We start from the raw sequence: 10,587 nt of genomic DNA, 5'->3' as shown, positions 1-10,587 counted from the left end.
CTGTGGTGAGCTAGGCTGACCTGTGGAGGGGAGCTGGAGCAGGCTGGTTGAGCTGTGTTTGGAGAACAGGACAGGAAGCTGGAGCACAGGAGGGCCAGCCATGGGAAAGGCCCAGTGCAGCTGAGTGGAGAGGGCAGGGCTGGGCCACTCACCTGCCTTCTGTAGATAACGGGGAGCTCAATTGTCATCACCCTAATCCAAAGCTGTGTGTTCTGAACACGTTATTTGGCGTCTCTGTGCCTCAAGTCCATGTGACTACAAAATGGGGGGAAGGTTGCTGTGACTGTTAAATAAAAACACTATCTGTATCTTACAACAGTGCTCACCACGGGCTAAGTGTTGAGTAGATACTAGCTAATGTTTTTCCCAAGGTGATAAGAAGATTCATTTGACAGTTTAGGAAAAGACAGGAAATGGAGGAGCAGAGGGAATGGTATCTGAACCCACGGGATGCTCGAGCAGGGAAAACTCAGAGGCATGCAGACAGGACACAGCAAACTGTAGTATATGGTCACCTAGCAGGGAGGGGAAGGAGGGGCAGAGTGAGGCCCCTGAACCTGGGGTCTGGGTGGCAGGAGGAAGCCAGATCCATCATGGTGTTGGGAGTCACGATGGGTGGCGGGCTCTGGGGGTGGAGGGAATGGAGTTTAATTTTAGATGACTTTGAGGTGCCTGTGGTTATTACAGCAGAAATGTCAAGTGTGCGGTTGGAAACGGGTGACTGGTGTTTGTGTGCAGGGGACTCAGTTGTCACAAACAGACTCACAGTTCATCCTAGGGCAGAGGCCCGTGCTGTCCACGTGGTGAGGAAGACACTTTTCTTAATGGGATGGAGCAGGAGGTGGCGGCAGGGTGCCGAGCGTGCAGCCAAGGGAAGGCCAGGTGGAGAAGCCACGTGGGCAGAGGCCTCAGAGAACCAAGAGTGGACACAAGGAGACAGACCCAGGGCTTTGAGAGGATGGATTCAACGTCCATCTGGCATGACAGAGGCCTTTCTCATAACATTTACAGAAAAATATCAAAGGCAAGTTACAAAATACAAATGGCTTGGTTTGCTTTTATGTTTGATGGGACAAATGTTATGAAGCAAAACAACAAAAAGCCAACAACAGAGTGCAGTTCCCTGAGCTGAGGCGCTTGGCTTGTTTTCTGTAGTCTTCCCAAATGCCAGACGCGAAGTAAACGCTCTGGCCCCCTTTCAACCATCTTCAGGGACAGACAGACATGAGGTGGGGTGCAGAATGTCTACTTGGCCAATGGAGCTTCCAGACCAATCTGTGTTCCTACTCTATGGCCAGCCCCAAACCCTTGGTTTGAGCCACCGTGGAGCCATCCTGCCTTGGTCTGGCCTTTCTTTCTCTAGGTAGCTTTAGTGACATAGTCCCAGCACTGGCAGAGCTGGGAAGAGTGGGGCCAGCCTGGAACCCCACAGCCGCATGCCAGGCTGCTCTTCCTGGAAAGAAGAGGGTGTCGGACGCTGAGAACCCGTCTCCTGTCTGATAGTGCTGGCAGGTTCTGTCTCATCTCCTCAGGGCTTGTATTTCCAATCTTGCTGACGAGCAGGGCTGAGAGAAAACAGATCGACCTTTTCCTCCGGTCTGTGGCTGGCGCGGGGACATGGCTCAATGCCCCCGCCACAGCCTTGTAGGAGGGGAGAAAGACAAAAGTATGGTCACCTCTGCCCTCAATAAAGGACGTGCACGCCTCAGTGCCTCTAGTGAACAGGTGCTCTGACATTTTGTATGATGAGATTGTTCAGAATCGACTGTGCTGTCACCTTCAGAAGGCCATGCGTCAGGCAGGCCTGACTCCCCGTGGGGGTGGGTCATGAATGGAGGTGGGCGGGTGACATGACACAGAGGACATGATCCACGGATAGGGGAATGCTTGCACAAAATGTCCAAAGCAGCAGGCCTTAGGTGGAGTGAAGGCATCTGTAGGGCACATGCTTACTCTCTGATTCTATGTCCCGTGACAACAAGAATGAAAAGATTCTCTCTCTCTCTCTCTCTCTCTCTCTCTCTCTCTCTCTCTCTCTCTCTCTCTCTCTCTCTCTCTCTCTCACACACACACACACAGAGTAAACAGTAACACTTCATTTTTTTTCCCCCCGAGCTCTGGGTCTGTGCACTGTCTCCAAGTTTCTTTTGCTCAAGTCTGATGTCCTATCATTGGAGCCACATCACCCCTTCCAGATGTTTTGGTGACTTTTCTGCCCAGCCTGGCTTTGAACTATGATCCTCAGATGTCATCCTCCTGAGTAGAAGGATTATAGACGTGAGCCACCGTGCCCGGCAAGATTTTTCTTTCCCTCTTATTTTTTTGGTGGGGAAGAGGGAGAGATAGTACCAGGGCCCCCACACATGCTAAGCAGCTTTACTGCTATATATCTATATCTATATCTATCTATCTATCTATCTATCTATCTATCTATCTATCTATCTATCTATCTATCTCCACGACTCCAGCAGGGGCTAGGGAATCCTAGGTAAAGAGGCTGGCAGCCTAAGAGGTCTTTCTGCCGAATCATCACAGAGCAGAAACAAAAAGGGTGAGAAGCCTGTGCAGGAAAAAGGGAAGCCTTTCCTCCTCTTTCCTCACTGTTTTACATTTTGTCAGGAACCCACCCTGCAATGGACAGCAATCCATTCGTGAGGACAAAGCCCCGCAGTCAAATAACCTCTTAAAGTTCCCTTGTCTCAACCCCTGCGGGGGGACTGTCCAGCCACAGCACACCTGGGGACAGGGGACAAGGAGATGGTCATAACTAAGGATGACACGGACCCACACTCACTGACAGCGTGAAAGCAACACGTCCACAGGGGTGGCTTTAGGCGCGCGCGCGCGTGTGCATGTGCGTGTGTGTGTGTGTGTGTGTGTGTATGCGTGTGTATGCACGTGCATGTGTGCATGCACTGGGAGAGACAGCTGGACTTTTGTTACTGAGCAAGCCTTTTCTCATTTGCATTTGAAGTAGTGAATAAATACAATTTTGAGAACCTGAAAAGGGAACACGGCCGTTCCCCACAGAAATGGAGAAGCCTCCTTCTTGCCTCGATGAGGTCGCCTGCTCACGTCACCTCCACTGTAAAATGGGATGGCACAGAACTCATCTCACATGTTGGTGTAGGGATGAAATGAAGACACAGAAATGCAGGCTGAATGCTCGGCATCCATTAGCATCTTCTTTGAACCGGAGTGGACTGGAAAAGGAAATTCGGGGCAGAAGGTGCCTGGAGAGGCCGAGCCACTGACTTGGGTTCTGACTCTTAAGTCTTACTAGCATTCTGATGGCCGACACCGGGGCCACCGTGTGGACCGGCATGGGGCGGGGGCACCACGCTACAGCATGTGAACAGACAGCTGCACTGTCCAGACACCATGGTGGCCCTGTGGCTGCAGACTTTGGACACCGAGACTCGGGCCCCATGTCCTTGTTAAATGGCAGCAACCGCTATTTACTTTGACAACTCCCCAAGATCAGAAGGACCTTCAGCAGAGCCCAGGGCACGATGAGAGAGCAACCAAATGGCCAAAAAGGGCCCACCAAGAGACAGAGCTGGAGAGAAAGCTATGGGAAGGATGTGAAACGCCGCTCATTTGCTTTGTAGAGCCGTGGACCTGATTACTGGTTTATGCTTAAATCAGTTTACTAAAAAGTTTGTAAACTTTTCGGAATTGTCTTGATAGAATAAAACAGGAGCATATGGCTGGCTGACACAAGTCTACTAGATAGAAGTATGTCCACCCACACCACAACACACAGCCAAACCCCCGTAGGGGACTCCAGAGGAACACAGGGCCCCTTCATACAGTGGCGCTCAGCAGTGCACATGGACCAAGGGTGAGTTCCCAGGCCCCAGAATACAGCTTTCTGCTGCTCTAATACACTGGTATCTTGTCACCCGAGGCATGGATTAACTAGTTTGCATTGCCACATTAGTGTGAACTAAAGAGAAAGGCCAGATGGTCATTTGCACACCCTGGCAACACACTGGAGTCTCTTGTCAACGAGAAAGTCCTCTGTCAAAGGCCTGGGCGCAACAGCGAGCCCACTAATCGCTCACAAGGGCTCTGGTGCCTCGCGCCTCTAACCTAGCTACTCAGGAGGCTAAGATTGGAGGATCACAGTTCTAAGCCAGCCTGGGCAGAAAATTCCATGAGACTCATCGCCAATTAATCACCAAAGTGTCAGTAGGGGAGCTGTGGCTCAAATGGTAGAATGCTGGCCTTGATAGCAAAAGCAAAGGGACAGCTGCAGGACTGGCACACCCATGTGCACACACACACACACACACACACACACACACACACACACACACAAACTATATTTGCATTGAAATGATATTCTTCCAAAAACAAAACCAAATTTGTATTTGGAAAAGTGGGGCCGGGAGTTTGGCCTAGTGTAGAGTGCTTGCCTAGCACGCACAAAGACCCAGGTTCGATTCCTCCGTACCACATACATAGAAAAAAGCCAGAAGTGGTGCTGTGGCTCAAGTGGTAGAGCTCTAGCCTTGAGAAGGTCCAAGGACAGGCTCAAGCCCAGGACTGGCAAACAAACAAAAAAGTGGTTTCCACAGAACAGACTTTGGTTTCCAGTTTATTTCCTAGGGCTCTGAGAAATGGAAAGGGGTCTACTTGGTCCCAAGTATGAGAAACACGGAGCTTTCTTTCCCAGGCCATTTCACTTGGTGATACTGTATCTCAAAATCTCATTTCCTACCCAAATACACTTCAGTCTGTTTAAAACAAAAACCCGAACTAAAACAAAAAACATGGCCTGTAATTTAGTCACAAGTGGAACTAAAAGCAACGCCGCCTGACTGAGCTCCAGGCAGTTGTTAATAAGGCATCATTCAGTATAGGTCAAAGCAAACAAGATGCTTTAATGGTTTCCTGGAGAGTTGGAAGTAGGCTCTCTGAGCTTGCTTGTTAGGTGGCACTGGGCCCAAACAGCAGAGTTCTGGACGAGACTGGCCAGAAGGCCCTAATGCCAAAACTAAAAGCCACATGGGCCTGGACCAGCCTGGAGTCAGGGGAGAAGCTGGGACTTCCAGTGGCAGGGGCTTTTACCGTCAGATTGAGCCCGGTATCCACACTGACATGGGAACACACAGCGTAGTGTGCCAAGGTAGGCTGGGAATGCTGTGGAGAGAGGCAGGTCCTGGGCTCAGAGAGGATCACCAGGATAAATGCAGAATTGAGACAGAAGGTACCAGTGCAGGCTCATCAGCAACCTCTTTTTAAAAGTAAGTTCTTGTTCTAAGTTATTAATCTTTTAAAACAAACATTATCTGAACACGCCTTATCTAGCTTTATTGTACATTTTGATCTGTTCAGGTTCATGGGAATAAGTGGAGGCCCAGAGACACTGGCGTCTGCCTGGGCCGGTGCAGATGGTGCAGTGCAGCGGCCAGGTCTATGGTGTATGCTTTGTTAGTTGAATGGTTTTATTTTGTGTGTGGGGGAGTGGGGGGAAGCCTCACTGACAATTCCCTAATGCACACTTGTGGAGAGCCGCCAGATTGCTGCAGTGTGCCCATAAGAAAGCCACTGTTATTTGCCTTTCACAGTAATGAAATGGCAAACGGTACCCAGAGGAAACCAGAGACATGGCTGGTGACTGGAACCTGTAAACTCATGACAAATGTCCCCTGCACTTTCAGGAAGAGAAATAACAACAAACACAAACAGACCAGCATGGTCCTCTCTATGTTAAAGACTTTTATTTCCAGACCACGTGGAGGAATAACCTTTGCACACACACACAAGCCGAGGGGCCGGGGGAGCCAGCTCTTGCCGGCTGGGCCTCTGCGGGCCGAGCGCACTGAGGAGCCCAGCTAGACGTGCAGAGGCTGGTCTACGGGCCAATTCGGTGAAAACTACTTTTCCCTATGTTCAGATCTGCCCTTAACACACTTTTGCTTTCACAAATGAACTAGCTGCACTTGACACAAGCCAGCATCCACCTTGAACAGTGCGCATGCAGACCTGGCACTGTGCTGCTGGCCTGGCTCTCTGGCACCGTGGTGGCAGCTGTCAAGGTGTGGGGAGTAATGTGACACAGAGGAGCCCGGGGACAGCTGTGTCCCACACCACTGCCCACAACTGGCACTTAACTCGCAGGCGAGTATGGATGTGGCTGTTCGTTTTGACCTGATTTGTATCCCCAGGGTGTTTTCCTCTGCCCACCACTGGAATGCTGTCTGAAGGAGTGGATTTGCTTGTCACTGTTCAAGCCCCCAAAAGTCATCTGCAGCTCTCATGTAGAATTCAGAAATGGGTCACATGATGTAAGTGGCTTCGCGGGTACACATGGGGCGGGGGGGAACAGGTGTCCAGCCTGAAGAGTTTCTGCAGCTGCTGGGTGAGGCGGAGCTCCTTGCCAGTGGACAGGGTGGGTCTGGCCTGTCTGCTGAATACCAGGAATCAATAGATTCTGTCTTCTGCCACGGATGCTACTGCACAAAGGTAGCTGTTACTTGAGCATCTTTACCATGTACGGGCCTTGTAATCTGTAGCCAATCTTCCTGTAGTAATTCCTGGTGCCAACCCCTGCAGAAAAGCCAGAAGGAAAAAACCTCTTCAATTAATGTGTTAACCCTGGAGAGTCAGTGACAGACCCGTCCTGTTCCTACTCATAGCTGACATTCAACTTCTGCTGGAGTCTTAATAAGCCCGGGACATGTCTCCTATGCTGACTTGTAGCTGTATAATCACTGGGGCTTTGGAGGCAACAGGAGAGGGAGGCGAGGAAGGAATCCAGTGGCACAGGTTTCTGGGAAGTATGAGAGAAGGTCCAGCTGCCCAGAACACAGCAATGCCCCACTGTGCACACATGGCTGCCAAGAGGTACCAAGTGGGGGTTTTCCAATGCCAGGGGAGTGGGCTTGCTGGAATGGCTCGGATTCACAGAGACATGTGGCTTCAGAAGAAAAAGCTGGGTTTTCTGTCAATTCTCGAGTTCTCTGTGGACTGGAATGTTCTACAGTATAGCTCAACTCAGATACAAGAAGGGGCTCAAAACCTTTGGAGGGATTGGAGCTACTTCTCATCTGCAGGATCTTAGAAAGTTCCAGATATACAGGCATATCCTATGACCCAGCAGTTACACTGAATGGTCAAGTCCAACGTAAGACATGCTAGTCACACCATCCACAAACAAGAAATGCATCTAAACAGCTACAGGCAGTTGAACAGATAAATCGTGATGTGTTCATATAAAGGAATAGGATATAGAAACGAAAGAAACCACAGCTACCTACATCAACACGAACAAACTACAGACCAACGTGGCGTGAAGAAACCAAATACAGAACATTCCATTTACGAACCCCAGACACAGGAAAAGCACAGCGAGCAGTGACAGAAGTCAGACACTCGTTACATCTGAACGATGAGGGCTCTGAAACTGGGATATTCTGATGGGGGCAGTGGCGAGGAGGGCATACACAGATGGAAAGATTCACCAGGCCAGCTACGTAAAGTGCCATGATTTACTGCATTTGTGTTATACCTCAAGTAAAAAACCTCAAACGAGAAACAATTAGTATTTGTATTTAGATGCATTCTGTGAGTTCAGTCTGTGGAAAGAACTCGGCAAAATAAGGCAGAGATAGGATGAAAGCGGCGGCGGTGGCGGCAGCAGCAGCAAGAAGCCACCGCCGATCGCTCAACAGATCAGTCCGTGCATCCCAGTGCACCCGACAATCCGCATGGCCAGAAGCTCAACGCTGTGACTCATGAACACTGTGCCGTGTGTCTCACTAGTGCAAACAGCAACATCTGGGCTCGACTCACTGTGTGTCCACGGCTCTTCTTGTGCCGTGGACGGGTTTTCAGGGCATAGGAAGGATCTCCTCCTCAAGGACGTGGCGCGGAGGAGGGGCCACTAGTGCTGGGGATCCTGCTGCGGACACGATGCCTCAGTGACAACCCCACGGGGTGGAGTCACCGCTGAACGTCAGCATCTCCGTGGCCCTCCAGGCCTGGTGTACAAACGACAGCACCAGGAAGCCCCTCCTGGGCGCAGGCAGAAGGCAGGGACTCACTCCAGCACTGCTGCTGTCACCACAGGGAGCGCCCATCTGCCTCCACGTCCTCCTCCTCCCCTAGAAATCCCACTTCCATTTCTAAAGTCAGGTTCCCATTGCTAGGGCTTATTACAGTCCGCAATAAATGTCTGCAGGTCTGTTATACCAGTTATTTTTATATGGTGTACATAAAGAGAAATGTGCTCTTAGAGGGTGTATTTAAAGAATAGCAACACTGGATCTGTGTTAGATGCCAGCCCTGGGGCTCGAACTCAGGGCCTAGACGCTTGTCTCTGAGCTTTTGTGCTCTACCACTTGAGCCACAGCTCCACTTTCACCTTTTTGGTGGTTAATTGGGTCCCATGGAGATTTCCTGCTTGGCCCGGCTGACCTTCTGATCTCAGTCTCTCGAGTGGCTGAGATAACGGGGCGAGTCACTGGTGCTGGCAGGTAACGTCATCATACCTTGTCAGCAAGGGGAGTCTGATTTATACCATTATTTCTATCTAATAAAACCTGCCCCTAAATCTTCTAGAAATATTTTTGGCTAACACTTCAGTGCTGTCTGGCAGCTGTCCAAAAATCCACTCCCATTTGCAATTTTATACAATGAATGTCATTTCCCATAGACTTAAAAAAAAAATTTAGTGTGGAGAAGCTCAGATGCACAGAATAGATGGCTCACAGAGGCCACACACCCATCACTCCACTCCCCACCACGGCTCCTGGTTTCTGCCTCTGGTGCGCTGCCAGATATACGTAAGGTTTCCTGAAGTTCTGCGGCTCGGTGTGGACCCGGCAGGCGTATGTGATTTTGCTGTCAAACCGAAATGACAGTTGAATTTTCAGACTGAGGATGTGCAACTGAGCAAAATATTTTACCTTCAAAAACAGCTTATAGCTAGGTGATGGTGGCTCACGTCCGTAATGCTAGCTACTCAGAAGGCTGGGATCCAGGGATCACGGTTTGAAACCAATCCAGGCAGGAAAGTCCATGAGACTCTTCATTCCAATTAAACACCAGCAAGCCAGAAATGGCTTCATTCAATGGTCTGAGCAGAGCACTACCCTTGGGCAAAAAGGCTCAGGGCCAGTGCCTAGGCCCCGAGTTCAAGCCTAGGACAGCACTAAACACAAACACACCACCGCACACAGCGACAGCAGCAGGGAGAGGTGCCTGCTACGCCCAAACCAGGACTACGGGTCCTCAGAGCCTGAAGTGGGTGGTACTGAGGGTCCTGACTGCCCGGTGGGCAGCATCTGGGGAGTGTGCTTCTGCTTTCACACAGGGTGTGCCCGAGAGACTCCCAGAAACCTCGAGAGACGCACTCAGGCTTTTCTGCCAGCTCTCTCCTTGTTTTTGTACAATGCACATCCCTGAGACAGACAGCGACCCGAGGCTCAGAGAAGGTCGAGGCATGGTGGGAGCTGGCTTGACTTCCAGCCAGTTGGAACTCTAAGCTCAACACCAACCTCACAGGAGTATCCCTGCCCCTAGCTCCCCAGCGTTTGTGCTTCTGCTTCTTCTTGTGTGCATGTGCTGGTGCTCGACTTTAACTCAGGGCCTCTTGCTCTCGCTTAGCTTAAGGTCAGTGCTCTGTCACTCAAGTCTGGCTTTTGGTTGGTTGATCGGCAGCGAGACTCTGAGATTTGTCTCCTGGGCTGGCTCGGACCTGTGATCTTCAGATCTCAGCCTCCAGAGCAGCTAGGATCCATAGGCATGAGCCACCTTTGCTTGGCCCTGCCTCTCCTTTCCTGACCTTAAGACTTGTTTCTACAATCTGCAGGACATGCTGGCCCCGGGCCTGTCATGGCCAGCTAGGAAGGAAACGTGCCATGGCCTGGCTGCTCCCCTTCGCTTTCCTGGCTCACTTAGTGGGGCTGCTGGGAAGCCCTCCATCACAGTAACTTTCCTTCGTTACTCAGCCAAGAGGCAATCGTCCTCCAGAGCTGATGGCAGCCAGCCTCCTGGACTGACGTGCAGGGCCGCCTCCCCAGAGGCCGAGCTCTCGGCTCTGCAGCCTGCATGGGATGCTGGCACACACCTGCACGGGAACGAGCAGAAACGCAGAGCTCTGTGGGGATCCTGGGGTGCCCGTGGCACAGCCCAGAGCTGTGAAGTGTGTCAAGGATGCGGCGGGCACAGCCAAGTGGCTGGCCTTGCTTCATTCTCCGGGCTACCTAGTTCACACCAATTCACCCGTGCCACAAACCCTTTTTATTCTGCAGGCATGTAAATCTCTTGTCTGCGTCACCCCTTCTCCAGCTCTGGCGATGACAGAATGAGAAAGAGTCCAGAGCAATATTCTGAGCTTTGGCTTTGTGACCGTCCTCTGCCCCAGCTCAGACCCTCTTTGGGGAGAAGCAAATAAACTTGTACATGTGCAGCCTTTACGGTGGCTGTGACAGACCAGGTTGAAGTGCTGTCCTCTGTGCTCTCCGGGAAGACCTTGAGACAGACATGCTTTCTTCCCACCATGGGATGAGGGGTTGCTGGGCTGCTCTCAGTGCCAAGGCCCTTTCCTATTGTGACCTCCCAGGATGGCTGCCA

The 10,587-nt window shown here is 51.1% G+C and overlaps 1 protein-coding gene across 3 annotated transcripts in view; it reads right to left on the bottom strand.

The window, feature by feature from the left end:
- Positions 1 to 5,710: 5,710 nt before the first annotated feature.
- Positions 5,711 to 10,587, bottom strand: part of Elp3 (elongator acetyltransferase complex subunit 3) — a 60,039-nt gene continuing 55,162 nt past the window's right edge. For all 3 annotated transcript variants that reach the window (XM_090353661.1, XM_090353662.1, XM_090353663.1), the window contains one exon: positions 5,711 to 6,558. In XM_090353661.1, coding sequence (XP_090209787.1) covers positions 6,482 to 6,558 — 77 coding nt within the window. In that variant the 3' untranslated portion in view covers positions 5,711 to 6,481. The remainder of the gene's footprint in view (positions 6,559 to 10,587) is intronic.

This window comes from Megascapheus bottae, chromosome 20 (assembly GCF_031878675.1).
Source record: "Megascapheus bottae isolate mThoBot1 chromosome 20, mThoBot2.hap1, whole genome shotgun sequence".
NCBI lineage: Eukaryota > Metazoa > Chordata > Mammalia > Rodentia > Geomyidae > Megascapheus > Megascapheus bottae.
The sequence above is the reverse complement of the archived record's forward strand: the minus strand, read 5'-3'. Positions and strand labels throughout refer to the sequence as shown.